This window comes from Lolium rigidum, chromosome 1, assembly GCF_022539505.1.
Source record: "Lolium rigidum isolate FL_2022 chromosome 1, APGP_CSIRO_Lrig_0.1, whole genome shotgun sequence".
Classification (NCBI taxonomy): domain Eukaryota; kingdom Viridiplantae; phylum Streptophyta; class Magnoliopsida; order Poales; family Poaceae; genus Lolium; species Lolium rigidum.
This window is the reverse complement of record NC_061508.1, coordinates 228417698-228434301: the sequence shown is the minus strand read 5'-3', so window position 1 is coordinate 228434301 and position 16604 is coordinate 228417698. Positions and strand designations below refer to the sequence as shown.

Genomic DNA, 16604 nt, shown 5'->3' with positions numbered 1-16604 from the left:
GGAGACAGGCAGGTCGAGAAGGGTGACATTTACAAATGCTTCCGGTGAAGCGGCACTCCGGAATCATCCGCCCAACGCTCCACCTGGCTGCCAAAGATCTTAAAAGGAGATCTCCACGATCCTTTTCCTGACCAGAAACATCTAGCGATCCACCTGGCCCAATGAAATCGACCGATCGGTGCCTGTGATAATTGGTTAAGACGGGTGGGGATTGGTCGCATTCGTCGGTAGCATCGAATGGATCATGGCCTAGGCTGATGAGGTGGTGCAAGTCGTACAATCGATACTGTATAGGCGCGGCGTCTTGGTGCCATTTGATTGGAGCGCCTTAAAATAACGGGTGGACGTGTAGGCACTCACATTCTCAAACGTACTTTAGCTCTTGTCTTAAGTAAAATTCTACTACTAGTAATTTAGTATCACGAGATCCATCTTAAGATGTAGTTTCATACTATATCAATTTCATGTAATATATATGTGCTATCCTTTTCAAAAGTTTGATCAAGTTTATGAATTTGACTTGGTATAAAAGCTAGGAGTACACACTTACTTAAGGACGGATGGACTAGATGTGGCAAGCCTCGACCCTACGTTATAGCCTTATAGATGAGTTGTGGCGCCTCTCCCGTGCATGGAGCGCATCACACCACCAAAGATTTAATCGAAATACGTTTGTTTGTGGTTGAAACCTCTCCTCCCCCTATCCCTCCCTCCAAGATCGGTGCCGAAGAGTGCGGTGCCAAACCTGTAGTAGTTCGGTTTCTTTTTTTTCAATTATCTAAAGCTCTTTTTTATTTGTAGAGGACGCTTACATCACGTAGATATAATTTGAAGAAGTATATACCTGGACTCCGGATAACTAGTATATGCACAACCATCAATTTTTTTCAGAAAAATATTGTGAGAGTTGGAACAAGAAAAAACTTTTGCAGAAAAGACTTCAACACAAGTTCACCGTCAACGAAAAATGGAGACAAAATGGCCAACTTTTTTCTGAAAAAGGCAATTGCTACGACTACAAATTCTTGGCACATTGACAACCACTAGAGAACAAGGATCTCAGACCCGAAGAAGAGAACCATCCATCAACCAGCCGCGGGCGCCTTGGTCACGACGCCACTCTTTTCGTTTTTTTTCTCTTGATATACTCCTTCACCTTCTTGATCTTGCCTATTGTAGCCGTCTCCAACAGGATGCTACCTCTCTCCTTTCGAGATCTAGGACAAGCCGCATCCAAACTGATGAGTAGGTAACACCGCCCTCTTTTATACACTTTTACTTTGCATGCGTGCTCTTTAAAAAATACAATAGTATATGCACATCTTAATAAATTATGCCCCGAGTTTTGATACGGAACTTCGAAGGGTTAGATTATTTTTCTATATATGTTGTTTGATTTGTATAGTTCAACCCATACGAATGTGGGGGCACAAATTGTGGTAGACTAAAATTCTTTGAAGTTTATATCATCACATTATGCATGATTTTTTGTTGTTGTTTTGTGCACTTTGCGCTCTGTAGTATGGAACCAAGAATAGAGTATATGCAGCATGTTTAAAATACTCCTACCATAATGTTAAAACCTTGTCGTGTAACTCTGGGCTAAGGACTAAAGTGCATTTAATCGGTTGCTTCATTAAAACTGAGTTTTATCGATGAATATTGTGTCGTAATAATTACGTACTATTTGATTCCTTATTCAAACGTTATTTTCACTTAATTTAAATTTATTACTGAGTGATTTGGATTTCATATCATAAACAGAAGTAGGACATGACTCTATTTTGGCGATTCAGTTTTGGAAACAGCTTGCAAAACCAAAAAAAAAAATTCTAAGGGGTCCTTTGTTTAGAAATAGGAAAGATATAGAACTGAGATGTCATGTCTACTTAAATTAAAAAAAAATATATGAAAATGAGCTAATGTTTTTCCTATAGAATTTGCACTATAAAATTTATATCGGATTAATTTCTACTTGTGATGCCCTATAAATCAATCAGCTTATGTAGGAAAAAAAAATCATAAGATCCAAATTATATATGTTCCTACACAAATTCTGTGAATAAAAGAGCCCTAAATTCTATGTGCATTGTAGAAAAGATTCGTAGTAAATAATAAAGTTAACATGAATTGTAATTCCTCCTTGGCACAATACAGTGTATATAAGATTTTGAAGAATGATAAATATGTATAAAAAATAAAAACATAGAGAATACGAACTCACTAGATTCATCCTGATGTATTTTATCATATGTATACATTAGATATTTTATCTGGTGATACAATTGGTCAGAGTTAGCACGATTGTACTTGTGAAAAGTCTTATATACAGTACATTTGGCAAGGAGGGAGTAGTGCATTACAGTGTGGTTGAATGATTTCTCAAGGCCTCCATAGAAAAAGAAAAAAACCTCCAAACAATCAGGAGGAAGGAAACATAATAAAAGAAACATAAGAAACGCATGCGTGTTGCATGATGGAGTAAGAGATTCGAGCATCGTTCATTCTTACACTTGCATCTCTACCCCAATCTCATCGTAAACTAAGTAAGTAATTCCATTTTCTAATAAGAGCATTACCAAATATGGCCATGACTGCTTAATAAGAGTAGCAGGTGATTTGATCGGTCCAGACGCGGGCCGGCGTACGTAGCGGCGCGCTTTGTTACAGGAGGCCTGTGCCGCCGAGGGAGAGGGTGAGAGTGGTCCGGAGGTCGAGCCGCCAGAGGTACCCGCCGTCGCCGACCCGCCAGACGTCGCAGGGCGCCACGAGGGAGCCGCGGCGAGGGGACGCCCCGCAGGCGACGCGCACGCGGCAGGTGAACCCGGCGCAGGCGCCCCACGCCGGCACGGCGGCGCCGTCCCTGGCGGCGAGCACCACGTCCGAAGCGAACGCCGCGCGGCTGAAGGCCAGGTTCGTCCACGTGACGCGGCCCCACCGGTCGGACGCGAACGCCGGAGCGTCGTCCTCGCCGCCGCTGGCCGGGGCGGATGGAGCGGAGGCCCCGTCGCTCCACGTTGCCGTCACGGCCTCCACCGTGACGCAAGACGCCACCGGCCGCAGCGCATGCAGAGATGCAACGAGGTGCGCCGGTGCCAGATCTGCGGCCTTGTCCGGCGATGAGGCATGCATGAACATCGTCGGTGGCGGCGGAGGAGACGACGAGTCCGCCACCGACGTCGTCCCTGACGAGGACGGCGAGGGCAGGGGGTTCTCCTTGTGGACGTCCGCCTTTGGCGTCGGCGGCGGCGCGGCCGTAGCCGCAACCACAGCTGCCGCCTTCTTGGGCTTCCGTCCCCTCCGTCCAGCGCCGCCTGCAGCAGCCTTCCGCTTCCCCTTCCGAGCACCCGCGACCGTCGCCGGCGCCGTCACCGGCGCAGGCGCCATTGCGGCGGGCTTGGGCGCGATGGGCCTGAACTTGAGCATGATGTTGCCCATCTGCCACGCCTGGCCCCCATCTCCGCCGCACCTGGGCGCCAAGCAGCACCCTCCCTTCCTCTCCATCGCCCAACACGTTCTCAGGTAGCTAGCGAGTAGCGACTAGTCTCCGACGACTCTCCGTTGGTTTCTTGGCGATGCGAGCAGAGGAGGGCCACGTCGCGGTTTAAAACAAGGAGGCAGGAGGGACACGCGTCGGGGAGCACAGATGTCGCGGGCCGGAGCAGGCTGTGATTGGTCCGGCGACAACACGTGGCCGCCGGGGAGCGGCGGCAGCACGTGAAAAGGCCGCCACCCCATTGGGCGCCCTCCTCGCCGTGGCACGCAAACCGGTTGGAATATCTCCCCCACCCTCCCCACTGACGCTCCGGCACAGTGAAGGTAGAGAGACTTGTACAGCCACGTGTGCCTCCGTCCGTAGAACGCAAGGGACGCGTAACTCGCTTTGGCGACAAGCACGCCTGTGGTAGGACTTTCCTGTGGGCCCGGGCAAGCTATGAGGTCCACCTGTACGTGGGTCTGGCCTGTGGTTGGTCGTCGATCGGGAAGAGTGCAGGTGAGGAATTGGGACCAATGAGACGATCGCACCAATGAGAGCGCTGAGACTTGCGAGTCGCAAGGTGGCATTGGCCTCCTCGGCACCGGTGCTCCTTTTATTTAAAAACTACTACTATATGATTGTATTTATTAGTTTTCTAAAAATTATGGGAAAAAACTCTACTATAAACTTCAAACATTAAATTAGGCTGATACACTAGAATCAAACATGCTTTCAAGAATAAGGGATTTAGGGTTTTGCCAGGATAATTTCCACAAATCTCCTAGTACCCTAAACCAGCCCAACATATATGCACCAAAAAAATATTAATTTCAAATAAAGTCGAGAAAACTGATTTTTTTTTTGGAAAATCAAAGATCATCAAGTATTATCCTCGCATAAAAATATTTGGCCAAGAAATGATTTCCGTTGACCTTGCGGCAAAAAAAAAAATCATGACGAATATAGCGAGAATAATACTACTCCCTCCGATTCATATTAAATGACTTCAATATAGATGTATCTAGAACTAAAATGTGTCTAGATACATCCATATTAGAGTCAATTAATATGAATCGGAGGGAGTAATATATATGGCGTTCTCTGTCTGTTTCTTTACCCCAAGAAACAAGGAAAGTAATTCCATGAAGATTCAAAATTTCTTAACTTTTTTTCTGAATTACTGAGTTTTTTTTGCATGCATAGGGTGCGGTGGCACCTTCTATATTTTCCGCTTGAGAGGGCGCTATATATTATAAAGTCTGAGAAACACCATTAGTACAAACAAATTGGTATTAATTTAGTATTTCTTCCGGTTCAAAATAATTGCCAAAAATTAATGTACCTAGATATGTTTTATGTCTAGTTACATCCATTTTTGAGCAATTATTTAAATCAGAGGGAGTATAATTTCTCTTACATTATTGCTAGAAACACATTTCTTAGATAAGGTCTTCTGAAAACACAACTTTTACTGTACCAGTTCTATCGGTTTTGGTAGGTCTCGATCAACAGAAAATTTCAGCAAGTTCCAAACGATTCAGAAATTGATATTTAGCAAAATCTTAATTATCCTACTTATATTTTGTTCACGCTTCTTGTACTAGCTCTGTCTATAAATAGATATCTTAGATTTCTCAAAATTTGGGATGTTGGACGGAGTGAGTTGTACTTTGTTGGGGCAGGTATCCTGTTACTCAGTTGTCTCTTCCACGCTTCAATTGATTCAGAAACTTCGTATGCAAATGATTTAGCAGAATGGAACTGTGCCAAACAAACTAAAACGGCTTGCTTCACTGACCTTTTTCATTAGTGCCAAAGAACTTGCCACTGTTGCAACCAAGATTTCTCGTGCCAAAGGGAGAACACATTGACACTAGGTGTCAGGTCAAAGGTCAGATTAACAGTTCCTTGTATTCATGAGAGATGCGGGGATGTTCCATTCAACAAGTACAAGGTACAGACCCTAGCATACACTGTGACATGAAGGTGCCAAAGAACTAACCTGCCTACCAACATCACTTCTTAAGCAACAGGTTTCTGAAATCATCATTTGATTTTAGCTCTTCCGCAACAACATCGGGCTTATCACTCTTGTTCCACCCGAGAGGTTTGATCACTGACCTCGGCGCGAACAGCGTGCTCTTTCCTGTCATTTTCGTGTCACCTTTGGGCATTTCCTTCTCTGAACTACCGTCAGCTGGCGCTTTCTCATCATGGTCACCCCCAGAAGGCAATTTATCTGCAGAAACGAGCTCACATAAATTAGATTAGATGTAGCCCAAGTGATTAAGGTAACAATTAAGGTGCCTAGCAAAGGACCAGCAGGTGTCACTAATTTCAGTTTTATGCTCCTATAAGGTCACACCAATCAATTGCGGGGAAATGTTACAAGTCAAATGTCCTCAAGGGAAGAGAAAATAAAATTCACAAAAGGGGTCATACAGCACTCCAAGATATACGATTATAAAGTAAACCACCTTTGCATCACTGTAAACATGCAAAGGAGATATGATCCTGCTACTGCAAGCCTGCAATTTTTTTCGAAATAGGGGAGATCCATGCAGCTTTTATTGCACTGCAAGTCTGCAAATAGTGAGGGGTATAAGTGTGAAAGTACATGCTCAATGCTACAATGCCAACAGGTCTCAGATGCCAGTCACAATTCACAAGTGCTTCTTTGGCTGAAGAGTTCAGTATGAAGAAAAAGAAAGGTATTTACCAAACTGCAACTTTTCAACTGCTTGACTATCAAAGAGCATAGCAAAAACACTGCCAGTTGGCTAGTTACGATGACAGTTCAATTTTTCCGGTAACCAACTAACAGTAGATAGCAAAAAAGTTGAATATGGAGCCATGTCTGCCAGCTCTAAAGTTTCTGTTTCTTACTGGTATGCACAGTAGTTATAGGCTTTGGATGTATATGATTTAGTAATGTGAATACAACACAATTTACTATTAACCAGAGAAGAAGTGGGGGTCTCAGTCAAAGAGCATACCCTGGCCTTTGGAAGCAATGCCTGCTTCACGATTCTTCTTACTTTTGCTTGGATCTGAATAAGCAACACTTACTTTCTTACTGAGAAACTTCTGCTTGTTCTTTCTAATGGCTGCCTCAAGATGTTCCTTGTCTGAAAAGTCCACATACGCCAAACCCTGCAAAAAAACGTCCATCGAAAAACAAATCAACACAGATTCAAATTTTCTGAGAATGCGCTCCATAAACTATAAGACAGAGAATTCCTGCAACTCAAAAATTACAAGAGCATAATGTGAAAGGGGGCAGGGATGATAGAACCCACTGTTTCTCTTAAAATCGCAAACATGCTAAGCGCGAGAACAATTAGAAGACAGCTATGCCATACTAACAGTTCGGGATTCTAAACAATGATACCAGAATGCTGAAACATACAAACTTCCAGTGCAAAGGATTGAACATGTACCCGCGATTTTTTGGTGAATCTGTCCCTCAGCAACCTTATGTCTGTCACACCACCAATGTCAGAAAAGAAATGGCGGATGTCCACCTCAGTAGCCTATACAGAGAGTGGAAGCTTGGTTCATTGAAGTTCGGAGTAAGTGCACATAAGAAACAAAAAGTGACGTACCGTAAAGTCTATATTTGACACATACGCAGTGCATTTGTCCCTGTATACGTGTGGCTTTGGTTGATTTGAACTTGTATTTCCTCCTTGGTTGACACCTTCAGCTTTCATTTCCATCGATGCCTCAGCCTTCCCCCTGCTGACCTCACCAGCTTCTTGAAGATCACTGTTTGTGCTTTGATCCTTTGATCCGTGGACATCTGATGGCGCCATCTTTTTAGGTGGGACATCTTTCCTTTTCTTAGCAGGAGGCTGCACTTTGCTGGTCATTTTACTTGCCTTTCTTTTCTGAGAGGAATCATTTGCATATGAAGTTTCTTTGGGGGCTGAAGATGGGTCAGATTTAGCCTCTTGCTGAGCCTTGAACATCATAAGCTCCTTTAAACGAGGGGTGACCTGGTCAAATAGCATGATGATTAGTTAAGCAACAACAGTTTACACGATAACCTATTGTACACCAATCTAAGCCACAAAGTTAAATCATAAAACATTTTTGACATGGCATGTTGACGTGGGATATGGTAACCCATTTCAAAAATAATTACAAATGCAACAGATGTAACAGATGTAACAGATGTAACAAATCTTGATTGCACAAGGGACTAGTCTAGCATGTAAACCTTTATGGTATCAATTGTAGCATATGATGTGACATTATGCAAATGGAACCAGGAACGTTAAGAAACTTGTGGCACTATCATATTATGGAGAATAACCAAGAAGGATAGTAGATCTTATGTGTTGGCGTGTTGCAGTACAGGACAGAGGCATTGAACAAGTGCTTCATGCATATAAGCATATTCATAACCAATTCAAGTATAATTTACTCACATACATATAATCAAATAGTGTTTGGAGGGATATGAAAGGTGCATGATGCATCATGCCAATTAAATATTTATTCGCTAGAAAAGATCCAGTTTAATGCAACAAATAAAAAATAAAGATGTTGTACTTGTCAAATATTACAACCAGCATTATCCATTTATCCTCTCCCTGCTCCAATGCAAAATTTATTAAGATTAAACCAGATGCAAGGCAAATTAATAGAGAGGCTCACAGCTAAATGCCCAACCTGGTACCTCCCCATTCAGAAAAGACAATACTCAAGTACATAAGGAAACTAGCAAGACACCTACCACCTCCATAGCTGATGTGGTTTAAATTTAATCGATAGAAAATGATACAGCCAAAAACTAAAAACTGTTGAGTGGCGTACCTTTTTTATGGCAAGGTCATAATCATCCAAGGTGCCATGTTCCCTTTCAAACCTTATCCACGCATGACATATAGCCTAGTAAGTTGCAGACATCAGTATTCAGATCAAACATAAATGACGATGCAAATTCATTAACAGTATGAGTCAAGCTTGCTTTGGCAATACACATAAAGTTTTTACTGAAATAAAGTATTTGAGTATTCAACTACTAGTCAGTAAGAATTAGGTTAAACAAGCAAAACTATATCTGGAAATCATGTCTAGGTGCTCAACTTTGGTGTACAGTTCAAGTCCACCTGAATGGTTAACCTGTAGGATGGATAATAATCTTACAACAGAAGAGATCTCATCTCATATCATCGCATGTTACCTTAGCAATTTGGTTGCAACTGTTGCATATTATAATTAGTTTACCTACTTGAAATAGTCCAAATTAAATAGGAGGCTACCATTCAGCTCTAATCCTTACTCACTATGGATATGCCTGATATGCTTTTGGATATATAACATCTCATAGCATTCCATTATTGTAACGCCTAGTAGATCAATCAGCACATTGCACAAGAAATTTCACTGGCAGTTGGTTTACAGACCAATCAGGCAGGAAGGAGACACTCTTGTTCCTCAAGAATTTACCTCTGATCCAGACCCAGCAAACTTTTTGCTATAACAACGCTTGTAAAGTGATCTTGCCTCGTGAATGTGTCCCATTTCTGTCTCCATTGAAATGTAGTGCTGCCAAACCTCCAACACAGACCCACTGGAAGAATAACAGATTTAACTAAGTGCCAGAAATGAGAAAATTGTATGAACTCGGCACAAATAATAGTAATATAACCTTTTCTTGATAGTATTTTCCCAAACTCCACGAGCTGCAGCTAGATCTTTGCCAATATTACACTCTAATTTGGCCCAGTATGCATGCAAGAGCAATAACTCCTCGGTTCCTAGTTGCGGTGAGAGGAACTCAGCAGCACCCTGACACAATATACCCATATTTAACTCTCCCTTCAAATAAACCCAAGTAAACATAAAATTAAAATGTGTGTGCACAGCAAGCTCATAGAGAACATACCACAAATGTCTGCCTAATCACTTCAAAATCCAAGCCAGCTGGCATCCTTCGTCTTAAACTATCAACTCGAGTAAGATAAATATCGAGATACTGCAAAAATGATAATCCAAATGGAAGGTAAATAAGACTTTACTACATCAGTTGACAGAAAATTAAATGCTATTGGACAGGAGTTCTCAAAAGAATGTGTTAGTTTATCCAGGAAAAGCAGATAATGTTAAGCTGATAATGTCAAGCTCTACTATAAGATTACAATTGCCATCCTGACAAGAACAGTGTTCCAATATGGAACAAGATGTGATGTGGATGCCCACATGCGAGCATGATTGCGGGTGTGCGTGGGTGAGAAAGAGAGGTTACAGTACAGATAAATTACCTCCTTCATGCTTGGAAAAGAACATTGAATGGCATGCTCAAAGACCTGAAAACAAGATACACGTACATATATGTTGTCATTTCCTAATATATATATAGAAGAAGAAAATAAAGACAAGACAAACAATAATATCCCTAAGGGAACAAAAAAAAAAGTACAGTGAAGACATCAGGCACTTCATGGGTCATGGCATGCGGTACTCAGGAAGTGCTTGTTTCTTTAGGATATTATCTAGTTACTGGGAAACAAACTAGGTAACTACTGCCATGAAGATGGCAGGTTGGGGAGTGGGGACTAGGACATAGGTCAGGGGGGCAAATGAGGGAGATAACCGATTTATTAGTCTCTTATTGCTTGACTGATAATTGATAAATATGATGTTCCTTATATAGGCACAATTGACCCCTAAGTAACAATCCAAAGAATACAGATAAAGATTAGATTTCCATCTCTAGTCATGTCTCTTTCCTATCTAAATAACTTTCTTCACACAAAATAACATCCCATATTTGTTACTATAATACTGCCTTATCGTCTATCCATGCACATTACATCTAGGAGGTAATTAAATATCCTAACATACTACCGAACACTATATTAAAATGAACTTTCCTCCACTTTATTATGGGGTTCTCACTATAAAGTAGTAGCAGACCTCTATTTCTCTACCTAAATACACAATCATCTTAATAGAAATAATTACTTCATATGAGCAGCATGTGCTCGCATGAAAGGTATACTTAACTGCCAAGAGCGGTGAATGAATTTTGGAAAACGTTAGTTCAAATCAAAAGTAATAAAGCTTAAATATAGCCCCTCTGATCATTTTTAAGACATGTATGCTATTAGAAGTAAGAAAACTCAGTGAATATAGTACAATACAGTAAATAAACTACTGAACAGTGGCACCAAACTCGGACACTGAATTATGCCATTATATTATTTGCATATGCACAATTAGTTCCTAAATTATAAAGCCAAAACACAGTAATTATATGATATAATAAACTGAACTACTGAACACGGGGACCAGACTTTGGATAATAAATCATGCCATTTCCTTTGCATACGAGTAAGATTTTGAGCTTCTTAGTTATAAAAACACCAACTACATTCCAACATAAAGACCCAAGGAACTTACATGTCGCAGTTCGTCTTCAGATGCATGAATGCGCTCTAATGACAGCAAGTAACGGACCCATAGATCACTAATCCATGTGCAGTTTCTCGTAGCTCTGTGGTAAACACTTTTGAGTATAGCAGGTACCTGCAAAAGAAATAAGAAATTAAGCAATTATTAACATTTAGAAGTTCAGATATAGAGATCTAGATATATTGTCACATCGCAGTGTGTACCTTCAGGGCTCTGTCCAGGTAACTCGTGTATCCCATCCATAGATCACTTGAAACAGGAAGCTCCGAAACAGCCCGTTCATACAAAACTTGGACACGAGCAGGGTCACCACAAGATTCCTCAAATTTGATGTATTTCTGTTTCATTCCCAAAAAAAGCCAACATTGAGTTTACTGAAAACAAATATTTGGTAAAGAAAATCTTTTCCATACCAGAAACACTTGTAGTTTGTTAATTTCAGATTCGGTTGTGTCACTTAGTTGATCCTCATACTGCTTCCGAGCATTGTACATCTCGCTGGCCTTTTTGTAAGCAGATAAAACATTTGGGGGAACATCTTCAAACTGGGAATCTTGGTCCTTTGTACTGCCTTCTTCAGCTTCCCAGCTCTTATACTCAGCGAGTGTTGATTCAATGTCAGCCAAAGGCACAGATAGCTGGCGGTGGAAGAGCACCCGTATGCGCTGAACCTGCTTTGCCTTCTCCTCATCATTGCCATCACTCATGGTCAAAATAGCCATCTCATATTCCCTGTAGGCTTCCCAGAGTTTGCTGCCTTCAGTCACATGTAAACCCCCTGCAGTGATTGCACGCTCATACAAATCCCTCATTTTTGAGAGACCAGATTGTGTACATTGTGACACTGACTGGTCATGCTCCTCAACATAATCAAGGTAATCCCGCCATAACTTAATACTCTGCAAAACCATAATCATCAAGATAAGTTAGAACTCCACCCCTCAAAATTCCAAACTCAATTCCACAAAAAAGAGTTCGACATACCAGATACTCTTGCACTCCACATTCATAGAGCTTTTCAATATCATCGAAAGATCCACGACTGTACAAGCAGAGACAGTAGAGAGGTATTAGTGCCGATAACATAAATACTTCATGAGATCACTTCGAGAGAAAAGAATCACAAACCCAGAGCTCAATGAAATCTCATCCTTCGCCCATTCCTGCCACATCTTTGGTGTGAGAGGGAAGTACTTGTTCATCTCCTCCCTTGCAGCACGAAGCTTCTCGATATTCCCAGATTTTCTTAAGAGTTGTATGAACTGCCAACAACATGAAACAGAAAACCCATCAACATTAATCTAGCCATACAGCAGCACTTATCAGCCAACACTAGTCAGTATCCGCTTTACCTAAGGCAGCCAAAGCATCACAATTACTAAACCAGTAAAAAAAAAATCCTCTCTCTTAGCAAAGGAGCTCAGCCGTGCTGAAATCGCCATACTAATGCCCAAACCTAGTACATCACTACATCAAATGTCCAGATGCATACCCCCGCAAAAAAAAAGGTCCAGATGCATAGGAGCACGCCCTGATAATGATAACTTAGCGCTTAGACACCACTGCTAACGCATCCCGCTTCTCGGGATTCACTAATTAGCTCGAGCATTATATGCACAACAGAAATGAAACCTAGAGCGAACACACATCAAACAGTAGCTGATGAGGTCAGCCACACGCCCTGAACCGAAAACCTAGAGTGCAGGGATACCGCCATGGAGCCGCATCAACCCGTGGGCGTCACAAAACCCGCTCGAAGCCATAGCCGTCAGTCAGCGAGACTGGAGAGGGATGCGGCGGACGGGGTACCTGGACGTGGGAGTCGTAGTCCAGAGGCTGCTCCTGGAGGGCGCGCTCCAGGGCCTGGATGCGGAGCTCGTCGCCGCCGTCACCTCCGTCGTCAGAGTCCGACGAGTCCGAGTCGGCGTCCGAGGGCGGCCTATCAGCGGGCTTCTCTCCGTCTTCGGCGCCTCCACCGGCGACATCCGACGGCGGCGGCGCCGCCCCCGCCTCCGGCAGGTCCTCTTCCATGGGCGTCGCCATGTCTGATGTGTGTCTGTGTCGTCCAAACTGGGCTTGGGCTGGATGCGGGCGGGGCGGGCTACTCTGTTTCCTTGTTTCTCTCCCTTTTCTGTGCTTTTACGGAAAGCACCATAGAAAAATCGAAATTCGTACCCAGCAGGCGAGCACATAATTTCTTCTATGGGTAATTCATTTTTGCGTTGGAACTTGGAAGACAAATACTTTCATTTTTTTACAAAAAAGACGGTTACACTAGCGCTATGACAATTGTCAAAATAAGCAGTATGATTTGCGGAGCATAAATCGAAAAAAACCGTCATCTCTTAATTAAAACAATGGAAAGATAAGATATTTTTCTCCATTTTATGATATTTTCGTTTTATGAAATTTGAATATCAGAGCAAAACGGACAGTGACGGAAACCCCACACACCCATGCTAAATTATTTCCATTTTATAAAATGTATTTTCTTTAGCGTTCATTTTTACTTTAATTATATGATATAATTTTATTGGCATGGAAACATTAATTTCTGGAGATAAAAAAGTAATACGATAACTAAATATGTAGCATGTCTTTATTTTCTGTAAACAACATGCAATGCTTCAAATAATGCTATCTTATTACTGTTTTACTAATTCTTAGTTGACTAGGAGTTGCATTAGTTGAATGAGATTTGGTGACATGAGTCACCTATCTTATTAACCATTGTATATGCCCTTGAACAAATACATCTCCGCTTTGAATCATTTGATACACAATGTAAACATTGCTAATATATGTAACAATAATATGTATTTTGCAAAAACAGAATGTTATCAGACTTTGAACATAGTTTATATCATTTTTTTCTCCCACTTAGTCCTTCGTTTGTCATACCTTTTGCACTTTCATTCATAAAAACTAGAAAATCAACACTGCATGCGTATTTCTTACATCTCATATCAGTTCGCTAGTTTCCCTTCCTGCCCTGCTCCTAGCTTTATTCTATCTCACCACACAAGCAGTGACAACATGAACTTATACGGTGTCAGGGTCCCGATTCTTCCTGGAGGGTGACAAGGCAGCCACCTACGAGGAGATGATGGCTATGACCTATGAGGTCGCGGTGAAGACGAGCAGCATCCCCATCGATCGGCAAGCAAGTTACGGTAGGATTGGCATCACAACAAATGTCGTCCGTTCTCGGACGACCTCAGGCGTAGAGGCATGGTCCTACTCCAAGCCAACAAGCCATCAAATCAAGTAATAGAATGGGGAAAGATGACATCATATGTTTTTATCCTTTCCCTCATGTTAGCACCAAAAAATGGTTGTGGATGGGGACAATTCTCTCTCTCTCTCTCTCTCTCTCTAAATTATTTGCGGCAACAAATCCCTCTTCTAATTCCTTTAATGTCACAAATCATTTAAGTTTTAGTTCATGCCCTACTCCAGAACTTGTGCCTTTCGCCTATTTGGTGTTATGCTTATGGGGATTCAACTAACACCTTTGATATTTCTTTCTTCATTTATTTCTTAGAGATTGAAATTACCTATGTAAAAGGCAGATGCATCCAAGGGATTGAATGTTGCTAATGAAGATTTTGGAATTTTGGCACCTGGAAATCAAAACACTTAGGGCTTGTCTATTAACACTATCCATCATATGTAGATTTTTCTATCTCATAGAGCTTGGAAGATTCCCTAAGAGCTTGTTTGTTTGCTTTCGTAGGAGATTGTAGGGCATATTTTTTATGTGCAAATTTTTGTGATAAAAAGGTATGAAACAATTTAGATAAAAATCAACGTAACATGCATACAATCATGTAAGGAATTGCAAAAAATAAGGTTAGTGAACTTGTTAGAGTCAAGAAATACAAACCATTTAGAGCAATACACCCATAGAGAATAAAGTCCAGTGCAAAGGAGGCTATTGCGCAGTGGGCATATATTAGATAAAGATAGTTAGCTAGATAAAGATGAGCATTGCATTCATGAAATCATAATACCCCGATGCAACTTTTTATAGGTAATTCCAGTGGATAAGGCATGATGAGATGTATGAATTTCTAAAAGGTAATTGCAAGATGGTTTGCTCTTGGTGTTGTGAATTTTGAGGTCGAACCAAATTCAAGGATATTATTTTTGTGCATTTTCTTTTCAGTTGCATTACGTATTCTTACATATTGAATAGTTCATTAATATTTATCTGAATATGTGGTTAGTCTAGCATATCAAGACTTATGTTGACCAATATGCAAGTATTTGTTTTCTTATTGTCTCGCAAAGAACAAAGTTGTTGAGTATGATGATGAATTAATTGGTCAATAAAAATTAATCTGTAGCAATGTACAACCATATTTGCTATTTAATCTAAATATTTACGTTTGCTATTTAATCTAGATATTTATATTTTCTACTTAAACTAAATATTTAAGGATATTTGATTATAGGCAAGAATTGGATATATGACTTTCTATAAAAATTTGAGGTTGGACTCGACGGTTATGATGTACCGTTGATGACTATGCTGCATGATGACATATTTGAACCAAGAAATATTCAAGGTAGTTCACGTGACCAAATCAAGCCATGATACATAGTTCCTTGTGCACTTGGATGCCTCTATGCATTTTGGAGTAGATGCGCGTCTATGAGAGATACCTCATTTTTGTTTAGCTACTTGCAAAATTGTTTTTCCTTAACAAAAGGATAGATCAGGGTATGCTTGTTTATATTGGAGTAAATGTGCCTATGCGATATACTTTTGCCGTTGTTTGGCTACTCGTAAAACTGTTTAGCTTGTAAGGTACAACATGTAAGAATACCGCACTGTAAACCCTCTTTCGAGTTTAATACTTTCAAAACAAACTTTGCAATTTCTCATGCGAGCCTAATTTTATTATGAATATAAAACATATTCTATTTACAATGACCCTCATAAAAGATGCTCCGGCACACATCATCCAAGCCATCGTAGGCATGGAACACGCGACGAGGTCCAACTATGACTCCACGGGTGGTGTTATTGTTGTAAGTCTTTCTAAAGCCGCCAACCACCTTTCTAAAGCAAGCCACCACGACGCCACCACCGTTTGTCCCAAAGCATGTACCACCACCTAGCAAGAATCATGATCTCTAAGGCAATGCCCCCACACCATCGTTGCCCAATCTAGTAAAGGTGGATCTACAAAATTCTCCACAGAGCACAAGATCGAGAAAATGGAAAGGTTGCGAACTTAAGGATGGTGTCTTCAAGAAGAGGAAGGGGAACGACGCCATGGCGTTGTCACAACTAATTATTGAATTAACTACGATGTTCAGATGAGGAGTGCGAGTTGACTATCCTTGATCAAATTCTTGGGTCGTGTGTTACAACTTACGGCCTCCTTTAATTCAAAGGATAAAATAAAAATAGAAATAGAAAAAATATATGATTAAGATGTCATGCCTACTTGAATCCTAAATATGAAGTGTGTTTGATTGTGGCAAGTGAATTTTTCATAAGGTATGACCTAATTTTTTTTCCAATAAGATTTACCGTCTATAGGATATGTTTCTATGACCTAAACAAGCTATGTAGAAAATTTTCTCATAAAATACAAATTCTACATAATTTCTATATAAATCCTCATAGGAGCCCTGCATTGTTGGGCCATAATACCTTAAAGCTCAGTTTAAGTTATATTTGGTTGAA

General features: G+C 41.1%; 2 protein-coding genes across 2 annotated transcripts; both read right to left on the bottom strand.

The window, feature by feature from the left end:
- Positions 1-2664: 2664 nt before the first annotated feature.
- On the bottom strand, positions 2665-3519 carry LOC124655652 (predicted GPI-anchored protein 58). Its single transcript, XM_047194516.1, has one exon. It carries the CDS (start codon positions 3502-3504, stop codon positions 2665-2667), a length of 840 nt encoding a protein of 279 aa, XP_047050472.1. The 5' UTR covers positions 3505-3519.
- Positions 3520-5306: 1787 nt separating this feature from the next.
- Positions 5307-12950, bottom strand: LOC124691018 (squamous cell carcinoma antigen recognized by T-cells 3-like). The gene is made up of 15 exons (XM_047224315.1): positions 12713-12950; positions 12032-12165; positions 11888-11945; positions 11317-11802; positions 11107-11241; positions 10892-11017; positions 9751-9795; positions 9375-9464; positions 9138-9277; positions 8936-9059; positions 8300-8374; positions 7084-7476; positions 6919-7011; positions 6475-6631; positions 5307-5717 (listed from the first exon to the last, which is right to left on the bottom strand). Exons 1-15 carry the CDS (start codon positions 12944-12946, stop codon positions 5494-5496), a joined length of 2514 nt encoding a protein of 837 aa, XP_047080271.1. The 5' UTR covers positions 12947-12950; the 3' UTR covers positions 5307-5493.
- Between the last annotated feature and the right edge of the window lie 3654 nt (positions 12951-16604).

What these genes read in the sequence shown, in the direction of transcription:
- LOC124655652 (XM_047194516.1), bottom strand. Translation starts at nt 3,504, where the DNA reads ATGGAGAGGAAGGGAGGGTGCTGCTTGGCGCCCAGGTGCGGCGGAGAT.
- LOC124691018 (XM_047224315.1), bottom strand. Translation starts at nt 12,946, where the DNA reads ATGGCGACGCCCATGGAAGAGGACCTGCCGGAGGCGGGGGCGGCGCCG. An exon ending in ACTACGACTCCCACGTCCAG is followed by an intron (nt 12,166 to 12,712) that starts GTACCCCGTCCG and finishes TGTTGTTGGCAG; the next exon opens with TTCATACAACTCTTAAGAAA. An exon ending in GTGGAGTGCAAGAGTATCTG is followed by an intron (nt 11,803 to 11,887) that starts GTATGTCGAACT and finishes ATGGTTTTGCAG; the next exon opens with AGTATTAAGTTATGGCGGGA.